We start from the raw sequence: 22,050 nt of genomic DNA, 5'->3' as shown, positions 1-22,050 counted from the left end.
TGCGTCAGAGGACAGTGCCCGATCCGAAGACGTGTGAGGGCCACCTCTTCCCGCCTGAGCAACCGGCAGGAGGAACGCCACGGCCGAGTGGTTGACTTTACCGACCGCAGTTTATTGGCCGTCACCGCCAGCCATTCGTCCTCCCACAACTCCATGCACTTCCTGTGGAGTGCAGCGATGACTGACTGCAAGGGGATAGGACACTGGACCACATCCTGCTCTCTGCAGGCCTCCTTGGCAGCCCGATCAGCCTGTTCATTGCCCCATATGCCGACATGACCAGGCACCCAGCAGAAGGATACCTCTTTACTCCGCTGTTGGAGCAAGTACAGTTGGCCATGTATCAGCTGGACCATCTCCTCAGTCGGGTATAGGTTCTGCAGTGATTGTAAGGCACTAAGAGAATCGGAGCAGGGAAGAAATCGATCGCCCCGAACACGTTTCATCTGCTCCAGTGCCTTCAGGATCGCGTGGAGCTCCGCTGCGAAAACGGTATATTCAGCAGGGAGGCGAATCCGGGTAACATTATCAGGGAACACCACAGAACAGCCAAGGAAATTGTCATGTTTGGAGCCATCAGTGTAAACGACAGTGAAACCGTGATGTACATCTAAAATGTTAAAAAACAGTGACTGGAATGTAAAATCTGGCGTGCCATTCTTCTTAAAACGAGTCAAATCTAAAATAAGTTTGGGCCTCCGGAGGAGCCAAGGTGGAGATCTGCTCCAACCGCGACGTAAAACACGAAGACCAGGCATAGACATTGCAGTGAAGCAATCCTGTGCGTGAATCCCATAGGGCTGCGTCGCACGTTGCCGGTTATGAAATAACTGTGCCAGAGGAGGCTGAGCAACGGTATGGTATGCAGGGGTGTGTGGTGTGGACAAAGTTTTATACGCCTGGCGGACCGTAAGTAGCCATCGCCGCATATGAAGTGGCGGTTCACCAGCCTCTGCACAGAGGCTTGGTATGGGGCTAGTTCGGAATGCCCCAGTGGCCAACCGAAGCCCTTCATGGTGCACAACGTCCAAAATCTTTAAGTAAGAAGGCCTCGCGGACCCATACACCGTGCACCCATAATCGAGCCGAGATCGCTCAAACGCCCTGTAAAACTGGAGCAGACAAGTCCTGTCAGCTCCCCATGTACTGTGGCTAAGACATTTTAAAATACTTAAAGCCTGAAGCGACCGCCGTTTCAGGTCTTTAAGATGAGGTAACCACGTGAGCCTCGAGTCAAAAATGAGCCCCAGAAATCTCACCGTGTCTTTAAAAGACAGAATAGTGTCCCTCAAGCGCAACTCAGGAAAGATGAAAATCGAACGAGAACGGTTAAAAAGAACACATACAGGCTTCTCGGTGGAAAACTTAAATCCACTCTTCAGCGCCCAGTCATCCAAACGCCTAATCGTAAGTTGCAACTGACGAGTTGTCGTTGCAAGGCTTGAAGAAGAGCAGAACAAAGAGAAATCATCCACAAACAAAGAACAGTGGACAGGACTTTTCACTATGGACGTTTTGCTATTAATAGCGATGGCAAAGAGAGTCACACTTAAAACGCTACCCTGAGGGACACCATTCTCCTGCTCAAAGCGATCAGACAGGACGGCACCAATTCGGTATCTAAAATATCGTGGCGAGAGGAAAGACTGAATAAAAAGAGGAAGACAACCACGAAAACACCATTCGTGAAGCTGCTCCAGGATGAGACGCCTCCAAGTGGTATCGTAGGCCTTCTCGATGTCGAAAAATACACCTATAAGGTGATGACGGCATAAGAAAGCTTGTTGTATAGCCGCCTCCAGGAGGGCAAGGTTATCGAAGGTGGAACGAAACCTCCTGAACCCACACTGAAAGCGACTAAGGAGTTGCCGGGATTCTAACATCCAGACAAGGCTGCGGTTGACCATCCGCTCCAAGGTCTTCCCTATGCAACTAGTGAGGGCAATACTACGGTAGCTACTTGGGCTCGTGCGGTCTTTCCCAGGTTTTAAAAAAGGGATTAAAACTGCCTCACGCCATGCGTCAGGAAAGTGACTCGACGCCCAAATGTCATTAAAAAGTGTGAGGAGGAGTTCTCTGTTGCGCATTGTGAGGTGCCATAGCATACTGTAATGGATCCTGTCATGACCAGGGGATGTGTCACGAGCTCCAGACAATGCAGAATCCAGCTCCCACATAGAAAAAGGGCAGTTGTAAACTTCATGAGAGGTGGACTGGAAGTTCAGACTACACCTCTCAGCAACCGCTCTATGGCGCTGGAAACCTGGATCCTGACTGGTTGTGGCAGTAACTGTCGCAAAATATGCTGCCATAGTCTGGGCAATGTCTCGCGGATCTGTGTGGAGAGTGCCGTTATTCATTACAGCAGCTATGGGGCACCTCCCTCCTCTGCCAGAAATTCTCCTGATGGTCTCCCACACAATGGAACTTTTGGTGGAACGATTAATGGTGTTCAGGAACTTTTGCCATGACCTCTTCTTGCTCTCACGAATAATGCGGCGACATCTTGCCTTCGCCACCCGAAAGGCTGCAAGATTCTCAGCAGTCGGCCGACACTTGAACCGACGCAGAGCTGCATGCCTGGTCCTGATTGCAGAGCGGCATTCGTCACTCCACCAAGGCACAGGTGGCCTTTTCCGGTGGCCTGTGGACTGTGGAATGGATGCTGCAGTGGCGTGGTGGACCATTTTGGTAATATGATCCACCCACACCTCAACATTCGCACAGTGTTCGAATTGGGCCAACTGGCTATAAAGTGTCCAGTCAGCTCCACTGAGCACCCATCGTGGTGGTCTCCTTTCAGGCCCCACGCCATCTGGCAGGTGAATCCAGATTGGGAAATGATCACTGCCGTGCAAGTCAGCAACCACTTCCCAGTGAGCACTGGCGGCAAGAGCTGGAGAGCAAAGCGAGAGATCAATGGCAGAGAACGACCCGGTCGCCGTGCAGAAATGAGTACTCTGTCCTCCATTGAGCAAGTAGGCACAGGAGGACAGGAGAAGCCTCTCAATCGCTCTACCCCTGGGGCAGGTAATTGCAGAGCCCCAAAGCACATTGTGGGCATTAAAATCACCACAAATAATGAATGGCTGGGGGAGCTGTGTAAGAAGGTCGGTGAGGGCCGCGTCATCAAGAGCATCATGTGAGGGCAAGTAAAGTGAACAGACAGTCAATGGATGACGCACGTGCACGGACACAGCGACGGCCTGTAGAGTCGTCGTAAGTGAGAGAGGCGAGGAGTGGTAGTCCGTCCTGACGAAAATACCGACACCTCCTCTAGCTCTCTCTCCACGCAGGTCGTCCTTTTTGTGGAGTGTATAGCCTCGTATCTCAGGGGAGTATGATGGATGGAAATACATCTCCTGCAGACAGAGACACAGTGGTCTACCCTGCGATAGTAGACGAAGTTCCTCCACATGCGTCCTGAACCCTTGCAAGTTCCACTGAAGTATGGGAGCCATCTATGATGGGGGTAGCACCTTCATCCTGTCTCTCCGACGGGGCGGGGAGACTGCAGCAGGTGGAGGGGCAGGCGTGGGGCGAGATGATTTCCCCACACATACATCGGATTCCATCAACTCTGGGGAAGAGTCAGAGGAAGCCTCACGGAAAACCACATCTGCATGGTCAGACGGTTTACTACGGGATTTGACCCGCTGTTGCTGCTGTATGGGAGCTTTCTGCGGTTTGGTGGGCTTTGGGGGAGCTGATGTGGGAGAGGAATGGCTGTACTGGGCTTCGGAACATCCTCAGCTGTTGGAGGCGTCAGGGGCTGGCCCAAGTTCGCCACTGTACCTTTGTCTGCCATTCGAATAGGGGCTACTGGCTCTGAAACACTGGCTGCGTTGCAAGTGCACTGACAGCTGCATGTATTAGTGCCAATACTCACCACCTCTGTCTGCGTGGAGGCATCGACTTTTGGAGTAGGCTTCTGAACCAGGGAGGCAAAAGATGTAGCAAATGTGGGAGGTTGCATCGACTTAAAGATCTTCTTGGCCTCACCATAGGGGATACGCTTCGTTGTTTTTATTTCCTGGACTTTGCGTTCCTCTAAAAATATTCGGCAGTCCCTACTCCAAACAGGGTGGTTCCCAGAGCAATTGATACATTTGGCTGGAGAGGAGCAACCAACTCCGTCATGAGCAGCTTTACCACAGTTGCCATAAGTCGCGTCGCCTTTGCATCCTAAGGTGGTATGCCCAAAACGCTGGCATTTGAAACAGCGCATTGGGGTCGGGAAATAAGGCCTCACACTAAGGTGAAGAAAGCCAGCTTTCACATGTTCAGGAAGTTTCGTGCTACTGAAGGTTAGAATAAAGGAGTCGGATTTGACAAGATTGCCATCAACCCTCCTCATGATATGTTGAACATCAACGATACCTGCCGGAGCCCACTCACGTTGCAGTTCTTCCTTGGGAATGTCAACTAGATCCCGGCACGTCACAACACCTTTGCTGTAGTTCAAGGTGCTGTGCAGTTCAGTGTCTATGGCATACTCTCCAAGGCATTTAGCAGACTGAAGTTTAGTCGCTTGCTGGGAAGTGGAAGTTTCCACTAGCAAGGTCCCATTACGTAAGCGCTTCACCGATTTTAAGGAGCCACAGATTCCCTCCAATCCCTTTTGTATATAGAAGGGCGAAACCTTCTCGAAACTACCCTCCTTCCGTTTCACAATGAGAAACACATTCGGATCACAAGAATGCATTCTGTTACCTAAGACTGGACTTTGTAAAGAAGCGCCGGAGTCAGGGGGACTGACTGCACAGGCCCTCTTAAGAGACTGGGTGTTAGAACCTTCCAGCGGCCCACCCTTTCCGCTGGGAGGAAGAAAAGAAGATTTCGAAGGATCCATCGCGGTCCCACGAGCAGCTAGGGAACTACAAGTCCACCTAGACAGAGCCCCGCGTGCCTAGGTAAGCCTTATACAACTGAGGTGCGGCAGGTTCCCCAGAGGTTGCCCGCTATCGACTGTTCCACCTTAACAGCCATGCATCTCTTCGGCGCGCAGCACACCTTGAGGTTGAGGGGTTTTTTATAGAGGTTTATTCCATCCTCGCGATCCGGGCGGTCAAGCCAAGATCCCCATTCCCTGAGACACACAACGTTCCACCGCCGCACCACACGGTGGTTGCTGAAGTATGCTCAGAGGTTACAGTGACAGGGGACTGGCAGCGCTTACCAGTCCCCAGCTCAGGCACCCCGGGGTCGCCAAGCCCGTACCCAGCAAATGAATGCTGAGCCCCTGGGGGCGGTAGTGCAGGAGGCAAATACATGTTTGTGTTGTAATTTGGTCAGTTGTGGTGATTCCCTTGTGGCAATGAATTCTCTCATACATTCCAATTACCTAAAGATACATTTTGGGGTAACTCTTCCCACTCTCAAAGGATATTTTTCACTCAGAAACGGTCGGTTGGAGCAATAAGTGGCGGATGTTTGCGAATCTCTTGCCAACCCCTGTTCATTAGTCTGTGTGTGTCTATATATATTCTCGTTAACAATATCAGCTTATTCACAAGAATTGGCAGTCATTAATAGGCAGAAATCCAATCTGCATTTGAATTACGCTTCCTTGACTCCTGTGCAGAAAGGTGTGCAGTATACTGCTGCATCCATTTTCAATAAGCTACCACAAAAATTCAAAGAACTTAGCAGTAAGCCACATGCTTTCAAATAAAAAATGAAAAGTTTCCTCCTTCTATTCTGTCAAGGATTTCCTTGAAAAATTAAGCTGGTTCCTGTTTATATTGTTGATTGCGTTTACATAATCTTCTGGATTGTCTTTTTTTGGGTTCATCAACATTTTGTTTTATGTCTTATTACTTTTTATGTTGCAATTTCATGTACTGACATGTTCCACAACCTTGGAGATTTGCTCCTCAATTTGGTCCTACGGAACTAGATGGGTAATAAATAAATAAATGCACCACACTTGAAGAATAAAAAAACCAAATATAACAAACACCATGAGACACAATTATTTTTTGTAAAAATTGCACATTTATCCAATATCTCTGATAAGTTAAATGTATTACATCTCTGCCTGCAAGGACACGGCATTTACATTTTGAAAATTAGCCCAAAATATTTCCAAAATAAATACCAATGATTAAGTTTCCTTACTGCACCAGTTATAAGGAACATTAAGGGAGGTAGGAAAATGTTTGTGCCTAGCTATCGTAATAGGGAACAAATTGCAGCGACTCTGAGAAGCAAACATCAAATATTCAGCTCCGAGGACAGAAATGTGAAGTATGAATGGATAAAATACAAAAGCATTGTACGATAAGCCACAGAAGGTTGTGACAGATCAGAAGAATCGTTTTGCTTCAATATCCATATCACAAAGTTGCTTGCAAAAACTAACAAAGTTTAACAGATTTTAATGTATACAAAGTTTATTTGACAAACAAAAGCTGACCGAAGGCAAAATAAGCATAATGAGAGAAATTCAAGAAGCATTCAATCATTCAAAGGATAAAGTCTGCCATATCAGCTGACAAATAATCCTCCGAAATTTTGGTCATACATAAATAAACCAGTAAACATACTAAGGTCATCTATTCAGTCACTCAGTGACCACACTAGCACAAAGTGAAAGGTGACAGAGGGAGGACCAAAATACCAAATACGGTCTTCCAAGATTTTTTTCACCAAAGAAGATCGTAATATGGTTCCTTCATTCGATATATGTATGAATGCCTAAATTTCAGATATTAAGTATCAAAGTGATCAGGGAATGGAAAATAAACTAAAATTGTTCAACAATGGAACGGCATCATGATCACATGAGGTACCTGTTAGATTCTATCAGGATTAAGCAAAAGTACTTGCTCCTGGTCTAGGAGCAGTTTATCATATGTTTTGACAGACATATATATATGGTATTCTGAAATTATTCATTCAGATTAATATAGGAGATAGACAACATCAAATCAAATGTATTTAGTTATGGTACATATCGTCCCTGATGGCAATTTTGATGCTGGGGCCAATTTGCACAGAAGATAGTTTAGCATGCTGATTACAGTAGAGGCAGTCACAGGAACTGCTTGAATGTGCGAAATGTTCAAACGATGCTGGCATACCCACAATAATACCAGCAGCGGTGGCAATTCTAGCAACGAGGTCTTCTTCTGTTTCCACAACATTTCATACACCAGCTGTTTCAAATGCCCCCAGAGGAAGAGATCCTAACATATGAGGTCGGTTGGCCACAGAATCACCTCAGTTGAACCATCACTTCTCAAAGGTGGCTCTCAGATGATGCCTCGCAGCAATACTAAAACGGGGTGGCACCCCATAGTGTTAGAGGTGCATCTTTTGTCTATCATTCAGAGGTACATTCTTAAGCAGTTCTGTCAATATATGTTCCACAAAGATGCAATATCTCCATCCATTGAATCAGAATGGAGGACTGTTTGGCTCAATCAACCTGTCACTGAGAATGCTGACCCACATATTAACACTGAATCACTGTCAATGAGCATGAGGTAAACTACCTCGAGGATGCACATGTGCCCAAACATGTTAATTGTGGATATTGAAACAGTCTTCACAAGTGAACAAAACCGGAAATAATGAGTGCAGGGAAGTCTTGTAAAAACCATTATGCAAACTGCATGCACTGGAGAAAATCTTCAGGTGCTTAGTGCTGCTATGCACTGTGGAAAGGATGAAGCTACTGGTTATGTAATGCTTTCTCAATTGCTGTATCCAAAAATTCATTTCCCTGAATTTCCATCTGCCCTGGTACCCAACAGATAACATTAGGGCAACCTAAATTTGCAATATCACCCATCTGCTTTGACCCGTGATGTTACTGTGTTGTGATGTGTTGGTGCAGTGTATTTGAAATGGGTCATATTTGCAGAGGGTTTGTAGGAGTGTGCGGTGGCACTCTGCAGTGTGTTTTTTAATTGTTTGAATGTTTTGTTAGTGAATGATTGGACCACTTTAATGCTGTATGTAAGAATAATATTTGAACTGTTTATGACAGTTTGTTAGTTTGATATTGGGCATTTTTGGCAATAGATTCATTTTTGGGTTTGGAGTTTTTAACGCACTGTGTTGGTTATGACTGGAGATTAAATTTTATGTTTCATTTTTGTTGGTTATGGATCTCATAATGAAGTTAAAGAACAGGTTGCTGGATTGTGATTAGTAGATATTGTGGAGTCCGTTTCACCTACATTGGTTAGGTTAGGTTTTCAACATTAGGTATATGAGTGGGTTTTTGTGTTCTCGTTACCATGGACTTCATTTTAGCTATGTAGGTCAAGTGACCTGTTCATTACTGGAGTTCAGTACTGGAGTTGCTGAGCTGTGCATCATGTGGTTTTGTGTTATCATTGATTTCATTTAAGCTATGTAGATCAAGTGAAATTTCCAATACCAATTGTTTTCACGCTTTTGTTTGCTTTTTTGTTGTGCAAGTATTTGTTTTGGTGTGTCTTCATTATTAGGATTGTTGTATATTTAGGTTTTCCTTACCCAAAAACCCATAATTCACACATTTCTCATTAATTTCATGCTAGTTCAGCAATTAAATATTTTTAGTATTATTTGTGTCAGTTTGCATGTATAAAGTGTGGCATCATCTTCAACATATTGTGTGAGCTTGAAATGGGAGTGTCTGTCATCTTGATGGTGTCACGGGTCAAAGCTGGTGGGTGGTACCAGAATCTCTCCTACTTTCTACCCGAGCCTTTGCAGAAAGAGAAGGGAGTCCCACGTGTATTGGAGATATTTGTCTGCATGGTTCACGGTTAGTACAGACTTGAGGTAATTCTTTCACGTCTATAGGTAATTCACTAATGCAGTTCACTTACAATCTGCTTGGTTCTAGGATTTTTTCTGTCGATCATAGATTCCTTCATCTCAGTCAGTCATTTACTTATTTGAAGCATGTCAGGGTATGCCATGTTTTGAGGTCCACATTAAACTGTACACCCATCTGTATTTGACTGAGTCAGCCAGTTGAAAGGCCACTGTCTGGCTGTCAGAGACTGGTCAGGTGTGTGTGAGTTGCATTTGCTTGTGTGTGTGTGTGTGTGTGTGTGTGTGTGTGTGTGTGTGTTTTATCTGATGCTGATGGGGCTTGTTTGGCCAAAAGCTTTGTGTGACAGCCTTTTTGTTGTGCCTATTTGCGACTCAGCATCTCCGCTATATGGTGAATAGCAACTATCCTTTTCATAATATTGACATTATTCCAGCCTGGATGTTCCATTGTTTTATTTTGGATTCATTTAGTGATGGCTAAAATTAACATCCAAACTAAAACCTGCAGGAAAACCCCTAGGGCATTCTAAACTGCCTGACAGCTTAGATATATTATCTTTGTAATGGTGTGTGTTGCTCTGACTTTACAGCAGGCTAATATTCTTGGATGTCACTGCCTGCAGCTCATTTTCACATTGTGGACAAGTCTGACATTCTAATTATGAAATAAAGTAGTTGACACATTTTGTTCTTAAACTTTGCAGTGTATTCACCAAACACAAATTTTACAATAAACTTGTACAGATTGAGTATCAGGAAAGTTGCAGCAGAACTGACTCTCATGTGGTCACTGCCATGCCTCTTAAATAGGATTACAGTAATGCTTTGTCCTTCTTTGCAGTATTACAAACATGATTTTTCCAAACTTACAATTAAAATGTTAAAGATTTGTGGAAACTACAGATGACATAAATTACAGTATATTGCAAACTATTTCATCAGACAACAATATTATGAAATGTACTAAATGGTCCAAGGGAAATTACATTGAGTTCTCCTGCCAATAATGCTTTCTGTTAATACTGAAGTTTCTGTTAAATTACAACCAACAATTCAATGCTAACATGAATTTTATATCAGTAAAAATTGTGTATTTCAGAATAAATGATTTTTCGGGTAGAAGAGCATTAGAAACAGATACCAGAAATGTAGACACATTGACAGTAGCAATAACATTTTGTAATGAAACAAAGTTTCTTAATGATAATGAGACTGCATTGGAGAATTACCTAAATTTGAAATAAGAAGAGCTTAAATGATGATAAACACACGAAGAAACAAAACTAATTCATTTACACAACATGAAATTACTTTATGCGACATTGGTATTGTATACTGGTGTTGAGTTGGGTGTTTTAATCTAGAGTTGAGTTTGTGTTGCTTAGCACTGCAAGTGTCATCCCTCTCTGCCACATTACATCATGACCTGCCTTCATGTACTGTCAAAAAAATCATACTTAGTTGTATACCATTACCGGGATCAGCTGCTCCCATCTAATTACATAGTGCTCTGTGTCTCAATACCACATGAAACCTTTATCCACTGGTCCAAAGACCAATAATGGCATTGAAACTTTTAACAGATTCAAACAGTGTACTCTGCCAGACCTCAAACATGGGATCATTGTCTTTTACAAGCAAGTGCTCTACCAACTGAACTACAAGGGTGGTTTGAAAATTTCTCAGTATCACCACAAGAGGTCAGTGCTAGAGCAACAAGTTATCCAGACTTGCCGTGTGTTTACCAAATTTCTGGCCACACAAGCACGCACTGTGGTTTGCACAAGTGGAGGCCAGTTTCCATCATGTGAGAATCACAATATATACTACAAAGTTTGCAACAGTGGTTAGTCAACTAGACCATGGGTACACTGCAAAGATTGAAGATGTGTGATAACTGTGCCATTTACAACAAACTCCTACGAGAAATTGGAGACAGAACTGATTCATAGAATCTCTGTATCTCAAGAAGAGTGCACCATGCAACTTTCGACTCAGGAACATATCAGCGACCAGAAGCCATTGCAGTACCTTAGACACCCCAAGGAGCAGGGTTGACACTGGCACCATACTCCACAACTGGTTGCGCATGTTACGGAGAGGTCGCCTACCACCACAAGTAAAGGCAAACATCACAGACCAAGATGCCATTGAATGCAGTGGCCAAGTTGGCTGACAATATAATGGTTGCGATGAATCCTGCCCCAATAAATGCAAAGACAGCATCATGTAGAAGTATATACCAACAATGGTAACATATGCTGACTACGAGAATCTTGCAACTAAGGTTAATGTGCTCACCAAACAGATCAGTGAACTGTTATCTTGGTCTAATAATAGCAGCAAAAGGAACTGCTTCCATGTGAAGTCAAGAAGTTGCTCATCTGCAATATCTTCAACTTTTGGGGCTGATCAACACTCCATCTATTGGTATCATCATAGATTTGGGGATCAGGCACGCAAATGCACCACACCTTGCACCTATCCAAATGCCAGTGGCAATCAGACATAGACACATCATGTGATTGCCAAGCACAGTCACAGCGCCTACTTGTAACTGACAGGTGGTCAAGCCGCAAGTATTCAGTGGACAAAGGGTTGGATTTATGCACGTTTCCTCAAAAACTACTACACAGCAGTCAACAACCAACCTTGTCTGCTTGTCCATGGTGAACAACTCTTCTATCCAAAGTACAGTAAGCAACCCATGGAATTAGATCTGCGACTTCACAATTCTGAGTGTGATGGAGCTCATCACTGCAGCTGATTTCCAAGCATACTATTACCTGCTACCAGGTGCAGCGAAAGCACAAATTGCTGACAGCATCAATGGCTTGACAGCTTCAGGTTTCTGACAAAGCACAGCAGTGCACATGGTCAAGTTTGTGCAAATGGCCATTGGCGAGTACATGTGTTTACTGCAGAAATTTCCAGTCTTGAAGCTACCACCAGGGATGGCTAAGGAAGTACGTCACAACACAGTACACCATACTAACACCACTGACAGTCCACCTGTCTCGTGTAGACCCAGACATGACTTCCGACAGCTTAGCCATTACAAAGGCAGAATTTGACACCATGCTGAAGGTGGGTATTATTTGTCCGTCCAGAAGCCCACGGTCATCTCCTTTGCACCTTGTGCCACAGAAGTGTGGTGTGTGGTACCCATGTGGAAAATATTGTGCATTCAATGCCCGAAGAGTGCCAAATGGTACACAGTGTCTTTGTTACAGAATTATAATTATGCATCATGTGGTGCAACCTTATTCAGTGTTTATTCAGATCCCAGTGGCAGAAGAGGATATCACAAAGACTGCCATCATCACCCCATTTGAGTTATTTGAGAGCCTTTTTATGACATTCAGCCTATGGAATGCTGCACAATCATGGCAAAGATTCATCAACTTGGTACTGCAAGATCTTCCTGTCTGTTTTGCCTCCTGGATGACATTCTTGTCTTTTTGTCTACTGCGGGGCAGCATAAACAGCACTTAATTGAAGTCTTCAAGCGATTAGAACATTATGGGGTGGTTCCAAACACAGCTCAGTGAAAATTAACATCCACAGACATCAGATTTCATCTACGGGCTCACTACTTTTACCTGAAAAAGTGGAAACCATTTTACAAATTACACAGTCAAATATGGTTAGAGAATTACGTCACTTCCTAGGCATGCTCAACTTCTACCGTAAACATCTGCCTCATTCGGCCAAGCTACAAGATCTGTTGGTGTGGCACTCAGCAGTCCAAAAATCAGGGGCAACTCAGTGATACAATGGATGGATGTCATAAGCTCTGTGTTCAAAGTGACAAAACAGAACATATCAGATGCAGCAGTTGTCACACACGCTGAAGTGGATGCACCTCCCTTGCTAGTTGTATATGCAGCAAAATAGCCACCAGTGCAGCTTCAGAACAGTTACACGGTGGCACATGGCAGCCAGCGGCCTTTTACTGACAGAGAACTCTACATTATTTATGAGGCGAACAAGTACTTTCGCTTACAAATGAAAGCTAGAGTTTAATATTTTCACAGATCATAAACTGTTCAGTTATGTGTTCTGACAAAATGATAACAACTGCTCACTTTGCTAACATAACCATCTGGTATTCATCGCTGCGTTCACCACGGACATCAGACGCATTTTGGGAATCGACAATTGTCTTTCCCGAATCAACAATTGTCTTTCCTGTGTCTACAGTATCTCAAGTGCCATCAGTTTTCCTTGACTCCCCAATGCATAAGAGACTGACCAGAAACTCTCGAACCTTCTCAAGGACACATTGTCAACCATGGAGCTGGGAGTAGTCAATGCTCCTGGTGCAGATGTCAAACTGTACTGTGGCCTCTCAACCGGAAAACTTAGTCCATTCTTGCCTCCTAAAGTCCGCAGATGCACCTTCAACTGCTTGCATAACATCATTCTGGTGTTAGATCAACATTCCACCAAGTCTCAGCCATTTGTTTGGCCTGGAATCCAAAAAGACTGCCACGAATGGACTGGTACATGTGTTAAGTGTCAATGAAGCAAAGCTTCCCGCCATGTGCACATGCCAGTGGGGGACTTTCCAGACACACCTACACAATTCACACATATGCATATCAACATTGTAGGCCCATTATCTCCACTGAATGGAGAGTGTTATATTCTCACTATAACCAACTGTTTCACTCACTGGCCGGACGCAGTGCTAGTTGATAACACCTCTACAGAAACCTTAGACCTCTGCGGCACTGTTTCCTACAAGGCTACAAGCTACCATCTGGCGGGTGATGGTATGGTAGAATACTGGCACCATTCTCTAAAGAGAGTACTCATGTGTCATAAAAAACAAATTGGACCACAGCTCTACGAATGGTTTTATTTGATCTTAAGAGTACTTACAAGGCAGACTTAAGATTCCTCGCCAGCAGAATTAGTTTACAGCGAAGTGCTGTGGCTTACAGGAGAGTTTATAGACACACAGTTCTCCCAGCTTTCTGACCACAACTATTGCAATTTCATTTGTCAGCTGAGGAAACAAATGTAACAATTTGCCCTCGACAAGCAATGTGCAAAACAGCACACCTCCCAGCTGTATACATCATGACTTTAAAACACACAACACACTTCATACATATGGCATCAAACCCTCACTTCAACCACTGTACACATGGCCACACTGAGTCCTGCAACAAAGAGTATGCGGTCTGTACATATTAGTAAATGGCAAGACTTCTACTGTCTCTATCAACTGTGTCAAATCTGCATATGTTTTCCAGGAAGTACTACTGACTGTTGTACTACAGCTTGAAGCAGCTTCACCAGCCCTACACCACCCATCGCAGACCCTCTTCCAGAGAGTACAACACAGTCAGGGCAACTCATGGATTCCCCAGCAGGTTTTCTGGACGGCACTCCCCTTCTCCCGAGGGTCTGATATAGTGGTCGATATTATGGTCCTCATTGTGCAGCGTCATTTCATTCATGTGTATATGTATGTTTTTTGTGGCTATCAAAACATTTTTCACACCAGCCACCAGATGACTGTTTCACTCTTATTACAGATGCGCTTATCCTTAGACTCGTTAACTAAATTATTGTTTTTCAGAGAGTATATTTCTTGGTTCCAGTGTCAATAGAGGGTTATTCATGTTTCTCGAAGGAAAATTCTACTTATATGCAAAACTTCTTCGAAGCTGTTGACTCCCAATAAATGTCTTTCCCGTGTCAAGCAATAAAGTATTGGTTTGTTCCTGTACAATAGTTTATATTTCGTATGCCAGCCAGGCTAGATCTCAACATGTGCAACCAAAACAGTCAGATGGCAGATACTGCAGCCAGTCCACAAAGTACTGGGTAATTATAATTAAACTGTCCTTATGTAACACATTATAACTCAGAAACTAATAACTGTATGACTACCAAACTTGGTATCATTAATGTCAAGGGCATGGGGAAGAAAAATAATGCAGTATCAATTCAATTCAAACAATTTTAATGTGCTAGTACAGTATATCATACCATTACATACTGGTACAATTACTGCTACAAAAGGGGCTCCATATGGTGCCCATCAGTGTTCAGAAGAGTCTGACAGTGCGGGTTTGGATTTTGCACAGCAGAACAATGCATGTCCATAGGTATGCTGACTACCTCTCTTGATATGCTGCACTTCAGATCAGCACATGTGTGAATGTTCCCCTGGTAAATCATATCCTTCAGGAAGCCCCACAACCAGAAATCACATGGAGTGAGATCAGGCGATCATTCTGGCCAAGCATTTGGAAACAATTGGCTGATAGTTCGATTGTTTCCAAATGTGTTTCAGAGAAGCAGGTGAGTTTCATGAGCGATAAATAGTGGGGCTTCATCTTTCATGAAAACTGTTGAATTCAATGCATCTCTCTCCTGTAGGTTTGGAATGGCATGCTGGTGAAGCATATTGTAGTAACGCTGGCCAGTTACACTGCACATCTTTGGTCCTTGAGCAATAACCTGATCAAAAAAGAATGTCCCAATGATGAAATGTAACCATGAAGCCACACCATACAGTGACACATTCATCATACAGAAGAACTTCATGCACAGTGACTGAGGTGAAGATCCCCACACTCAGCAATTCTGTGTTCATCTCACCCATCAGAGAAAAATGAGCTTCGTCCGTCCATAGGTTGACCCAGGACCAGCCCTTGTCAATTTCAATCCTTGCGTTAAAGTGGAGAGCGAAATCAACATATTGTGCATCCTGAGGTGCAAGCTGCTGTACAATATGGGTCTTGTATGGATAACATTTGAGAATGGTTTGCAGCATCTTCTGTACGGTGGACCACAGGAGTTCAACTGTCGTGACACAGCACACGCACTGCCTGACAATCAGGAATTGCACGCAGTGTTGTCTGCCATAGCAATAGTGATTTCATCAGCAACATCCAGTTCTCCAGTTGATTCGAAATTCTTCATCATACTTCACACAGCACATGGACAAACAAGACCCTTCCATAATCCTATCAGCCAGCAACATTCCCGAAGAGCAGTTGTAGGATTATTGTTGTTTTGATAATAGGGCTCCACCAATAATGCCCTGTTCCTTTTGTCAAAGCTCATGTTGACACATCAGCAAGTGCACTGCGACTGGTCACGTATGTGAGACTATGAATAACGAGGACTGATAACACTACCTGGAGGCCATAGTTGGAACTGGGTGGTGTCACTGTAACGCATGGAAATCATGCAGCCCATACTCTGGACATTAATGTTACCAAGTTTGGTACTCGTGCGGTAATTAGTTTCCATGTCATAATGTGTTAAATACAGAAAGTTTAATTATAGCCACCTCGTACCAAAAGTTTTTGATATGTTTGAATGTAATTCTGTTTCAATTTGCTTGGAGGATAATTTTGATCTTGATGCATTAAAAAGAGAAAAATCTAAAAATGAAGACACTGAGAAACAATGTCGAAAATTAACAGGGTCACTCTTGTATGCTACATTAGGTTCCAGACTACGCATTTGTGTGGCAGTAAATATTCTAAGTAGGTAACAGTCACGTGCAAGTTTGGACTTATGGAATACTTTAAAATGTGTATTGCATTATATTAGGGGAACCCTAAAACTGAACCTGTTATATGCTAGGGATGAAAACTGTACCACTCTGACTGGGCTGGTGACAGAGTAGATAGAAATTCCACAGGTGGTTATCTTTTAAAAGTTTTAAAGTGTCTCTGTCATCAACAGAATCCGAATTTGTAGACTACAGTGTGCCAAACATGAAGCTTGTAAGTTCAGTAATTTATATTACAGTGTTTTTGGCAGTCAAAGAGCTTCTGTACTTATGAAGATGATATGCTAGTAACAAGCCTTTGCAAGAACACATAGGCCCTAGTTCCCTCATGAACTTAAGTGCGTAAATGTCAAAATTTTATTTTTTAGGGAGAAAGTTTTGCTAAGGAAGTATTGTTCAAGCACAAATTAAAAACATGTTGATGTTGTGACAAAACCACTAGGAAAATAAAATCTGAAAAATTATGAGGCTTGCTAGGACTTATTTATATCAGGTAATTTAGTTTTTGTAACACAGATAATTACTGTCAAGGAAGGGTGTTGGTGGTACAATGCCAGTTCTGTTTTAAGGTATCTTCTTTTGGCTCATGTTAATTTACATTCTCAGACGCCTTTTGCTTTTATTTTAGTCTCTGTGTGTGCATTACAGTCACCTGCCATTAAGCTGTAAGCTATTCCATATTTTAATATGTTAAGTATAGACAGACTTACTATCAAGCTACATTTTCTACATCTACATCTATACTCTGCAAAGCACCATGAAGTGCAATGGCACTAATCACCTTGCTGTTGAATGTCCCAAATCCCCCAAAATACATCTAACCCCCTTTGTTGTATGCCTGCAGCTTTTTGTCTTACAACTGGGAAGTGGGAGATGGTGAATGGTTGTCACTGCTTGCACTACATCATTCAACAAATGAGGGCAACTTCTTTCACAAGAGATAGGTGATGACATTTTTAAAAAAAATTCAGGCATTTGCCAAACTGTAGTAACATGTAGGAAACCATTATACTGCTGCACAATTAACGATGGTAAATTGTTGCTCTACATGATATAAGAGATGTGCTTCTCTAATCACACTCACATAGGCATCCTAGAAGACGAACCACTCACAATCTTCATCTAAATATGACACGTCCAGTACTTCAGCATCATGTGTGTGTTACATCTTTTATGTTTCTATTTAATATGTATGTAACTAATGAAACATATGTAATGTACATGATAAATGGATATGAACAATTTACCTGATTTAATATGACACATGTGTCAAGCACAAGGTAATGTGGGTATTGGAATCTTGACGATTTCGATACGGGACTTGAACTCAGTCTTTTCTCATCTTGTGACTGGTAACAAGTACTGCACACTTCTGAACCACAACCTATATCATTTCGAAGATAATGTTCTCGAACAACCTGAAAGTTTTTCACAAGTTTCTTAATTGAGTTAACGACACTTAAATGATGTGTTAACACGAGAACTTCGAGGATGTTTTTTCTTTCATTTCAAGCAAAATTAAGTTATAAAGCCAGCTATCAGTTTTGACATTTTGCGAAACAGGTATCTGAGAGAAATAATCTGAACACCTGGTGCCACGATAATACAACTGAACAACTAAAAAGATCTTAAGAACATCAGTTAAATGAATAAATAAACTTTAAAGTAATTGTGGAACAAACGTAATTCAGAAAGGAAATTATAATTTTCATATACATTTCACACCTTAACAATATTTCCAGCTTTAGTTTTTCGTAGAAACACTTTCTGTCTAACTTTAGAGCCCTGTACCATTTTCTACTATGCGATATACCACAAAAACAACAACCCTACAACACACACGCGCAAAGCAAACACGGCGTCTATTACACTGTATACACGAATTATAAACATTGTTCGTCAAAGTTTTTATCAACGTCTTTGGCTGTGCTCTATCTTTCGTAACATCCTTGGTTCTCGGACTTTCTCTCGCCAGTAAATCCACACTCTAACATCGCAGTCACGACACATCACCTCAATTTGTTGCCTACTGCGCCGGCATCGCGTCAAGCGGTCAGTAAGTAAAACTACTCAAACAATTTCCTTTACTTCACATCTATGGTCACAAATATCGCCACTTGAGCGCAAATCAATTACTCTCTTCACTGTTTCCTTTGTAACAATGAAACTTTTGTCGTGTTCTATATCATTTCTTTTTATAACTGCAGTGCCTCTTACAACTTATAAGACAATTGAAGACTTCACTGATTGTCGCCCCATTTATTTTAAATAAAGATGGGGCCGTGTGTAGGTAAGTGAACTATGTACCACTGAAAGTAAATCGAAAAATAATGTGTGCAAAATGCTTTAATTTTGCTATCTATTGTGATGATAAGTGTTTTTCATGCTTCATTGTATCAAAAGTTACTGAAAATATTGAGGCAGACCGAAACAGCAAAGCGAATTACTCGTGTAATCCAAGCACATCTACACATGAGTACAGCTCGGAACAATGCCCCTGCGAAAAGAGAACAAACAAAGGTATGATGTGTTTTAATTGTAAGGCTATTTATCATCTCAGCAATGTAAAAGCTATCTGTCAGAAACTCTGTTTCTGCTCGAAATGTGAAAGCAAAGAATTAGGCCTAAAGCCAAATGAATACAGATCCACTATCGAAATTATTTCAGTGCTACTTCGGGAAATATCTCACTTAAAACAAAAAGTAATACTGCATTTAGTCCATTCGAACAACTCAATTACGGTAAAACTCAAAGAACATCGCATGAAAACGAAAATGTTTGTGCAAATCTTTGCAAAAAGTGTTCTAAAATGACAAAGAACGGTGTCGTATGCGTGTGCTACAAAAGCACATTTCATTATCGATGTGCCAAACTAGACCCCTCACTAAAAAATAATGTACTTTACGTACAAGTGTGGAAGTGGGAATTAAGCTACCCAATAAGAACAACAGTCCAGATGTCTCAGAGTCTTCTGATATAAACATCGCAAATAAGTGCTCGCCAGTCACACAAGTGAAAAACAGTTCTAAAGATTATAGTGTTTACAGTGACGAAATCCGTGCTGAGGTGAATAACAACTCTGAAGATAATCAGTCCGATCAACATGCAGTTACTTCCCAACACCATCAGCCACAATCTCAAAGCTCCAAGGAAGATAAATCAAGAAGAAAACTGATGCTTATTGCCGACAGCCATTGGCGCGGAATAGCCTCTCATATTCTAAATGAGGCATCTACAAGGATTGCTGCTACATGATTCATCAAATCAGTGCAGCTTTAACTGAATTGAGGAAACATGCAAACTCGGTAGAAGTCGGTACGTTATCCACAAATGATTACGTTGTGCTAATTGGAGGAGCGAACGAGGGTCTAGTGAAGCAGGGGATACAACCCGTCGGCTTTGAACAATGACGTCATTCCTTAGTCATAGATAGTAATGTATTCACTTCGAGGCATAGATAATAAAGCAGTTCTGTATTCTAATAAGCGCTATCATTAAAATAATTGAATGTGAATCTAAAAGCGATCGTTTATCTATATTTCACTATTTTACCATATTTCACTTTCTTATTCCACCAATATGCGTCAGTAGCTGATAAGTGTTTTTTGGCTTATTAAAAAAATCTCACGAGATAGAATAAACTGATCCTAAGATACAGATGCTTCAGTAGCTGATAAGTGTTTTTTGGCTTTTTTTTTAAAAAAAATCTCACGAGATAGAATAAACTGATCCTACTTTATTAAGCAATCAATAAAAAAACGAAACTGAAACATAACAGCAAAAGCGAAAATGGTAAATTGCAAATAGAATAGATTAGCCATGCATAACACCCATCCACCTCCCCAGGAGTCGGAACTCCCGCACCCATTAGAATATACAGATGCTTCAGTAGTTGATAAGTGTTTTTTGGCTTTTTTAAAAAAAATCTCACTAGATAGAATAAACTGATCCTAAGATACAGATGCTTCAGTAGCTGATAAGTGTTTTTTGGCTTTAAAAAAAAATCTCATGAGATAGAATAAACAGATCCTACTTTATTAAGCAATCAGTAAAAAAACGAAACTGAAACATAACAGCAAAAGCGAAAATGGTAAACTGCAAATAGAATAGATTACGATTCTATTTGCAGTTTACCATTTTCGCTTTTGCTGTTATGTTTCAGTTTCGTTTTTTTACTGATTGCTTAATAAAGTAGGATCTGTTTATTCTATCTCGTGAGATTTTTTTTAAAAAGCCAAAAAACACTTATCAGCTACTGAAGGGAGCTACAACACTAAGAAGAATCGCTTCTCGGCTTTTGACAAGATCACTGTGTAGTTCCCTTTCAACAAGTGAAACACAAAGGTTAAATAAACAATCAAAACGTATAAAATGAAACAGGTTGCAAATGTAATGTACGTGTATTTCCACCTATTCGTTACCAGTGTACATATATCGAGGTCAATGGAAGTCTGGTATACATATATTACATACGTAGGTCCTTCTGTCATCAGTAATACTGATATGTACGTAAGAAAGGACTGTTAGTAATAGCGGAGACGAAATAAACAGCACATCTACAATTTGTATCCCATGTTCCACTTAGGGTTTACTGAAGCGTAGGATACATCGTTCAGGCAAAGAACAGGACAGTAATGCTAGTGAAAACGAAGAAGTCGCCTTACGACAAACTCGTATTCCAGACTGTACTTAAGCAACACACTTCGAATCAGCTTTTAATTTGTATCGGATGTTTCATTTGCGGTTTAGCGAAGCAGGGGATACATAGTTCAAGTGAACAACAGGACAGCAATGCCACTTGAAACTAAGAAATCGAGTACGCTGAACTTGTATCCCGTACTGCACTTAAGCAATACAGTTCGAAAGACGTTAGAGATACAACTGACATACATGTAACGTGATGTATTCTTTGCTAGTAATTTCATTCATTTCTTTCCATTGTATTTTGCGCAGAAATACTAAGATACAAACACGCGTTATCGTTAACGTGAAAATACTACTGGCCCTTACATATGTGAAATAAAGTTTATCTCTCTCGCATTCCTTTGTTTCTCAACATTCTCCTCAGCTCTTTCATCTTTCTAATACATCCCTCTCTGGCGACTTGTGACGTCATTGTTCAAAGCCGACGGGTTGTATCCCCTGCTACACTAGACCCGCGAACAATATCTTTAATTAGGAAACATCAAACGCCTGTCAGGAACTAAAGGAATGTTTGAGTCACTTAACTCATACCACTGTTGTTGTTCTCAACATCCTGCATCATCATGATCTACCTCAATCGTTAAGATTGGTGAAAATCCGAGGTGTAATAATTTACCAAACAGTCCGAGTTTATGGGGAGATGCTAAGCTATCGAAATGTCGCTATGAACCAAGCTCTACACATTCAATATTGAAACAATATGTATCTGAAAATGTTAAGCATAATACTTGTGAAGACAATAAAAGTAACAATAAATTTACTACATCAAAATATAAGAGGTTTAAAAAAATTAATGTATTTCACATCTGTTTAGATGAGCTACAGTCTACAAATCCTGTTGATATTATTTATATTTCTGAACATCATTTAAGTAGTAAAATTGAAATACTTAATATGAAAGGGTATACCTTAGCTTCAAAGTATTGTAGAAAAGAGATGGAGAAAGGAGGAGTTGTCACTTATAATTATAAAAACATTGACACGCTGCAGTGATCAGCATTTCGAAGCATGTGCCACCCAAG

General features: G+C 41.8%; 1 protein-coding gene across 1 annotated transcript in view; it reads right to left on the bottom strand.

Annotated features, from left to right (window-relative positions):
* Positions 1-18,209, bottom strand: part of LOC126258312 (exosome complex exonuclease RRP44) — a 158,529-nt gene extending 140,320 nt beyond the window's left edge. Inside the window, exons 1-2 of the mRNA XM_049955633.1 lie at positions 18,050-18,209; positions 17,572-17,742 (exon numbers count right to left, since the gene is read on the bottom strand). Coding sequence (XP_049811590.1) covers positions 17,572-17,742; positions 18,050-18,118 — 240 coding nt within the window. The 5' untranslated portion in view covers positions 18,119-18,209. The remainder of the gene's footprint in view (positions 1-17,571; positions 17,743-18,049) is intronic.
* Positions 18,210-22,050: the final 3,841 nt, after the last annotated feature.

This window comes from Schistocerca nitens, chromosome 1 (genome assembly GCF_023898315.1).
Source record: "Schistocerca nitens isolate TAMUIC-IGC-003100 chromosome 1, iqSchNite1.1, whole genome shotgun sequence".
NCBI classification, from domain to species: domain Eukaryota; kingdom Metazoa; phylum Arthropoda; class Insecta; order Orthoptera; family Acrididae; genus Schistocerca; species Schistocerca nitens.
This window is presented reverse-complemented; position numbering and strand designations above follow the sequence as displayed.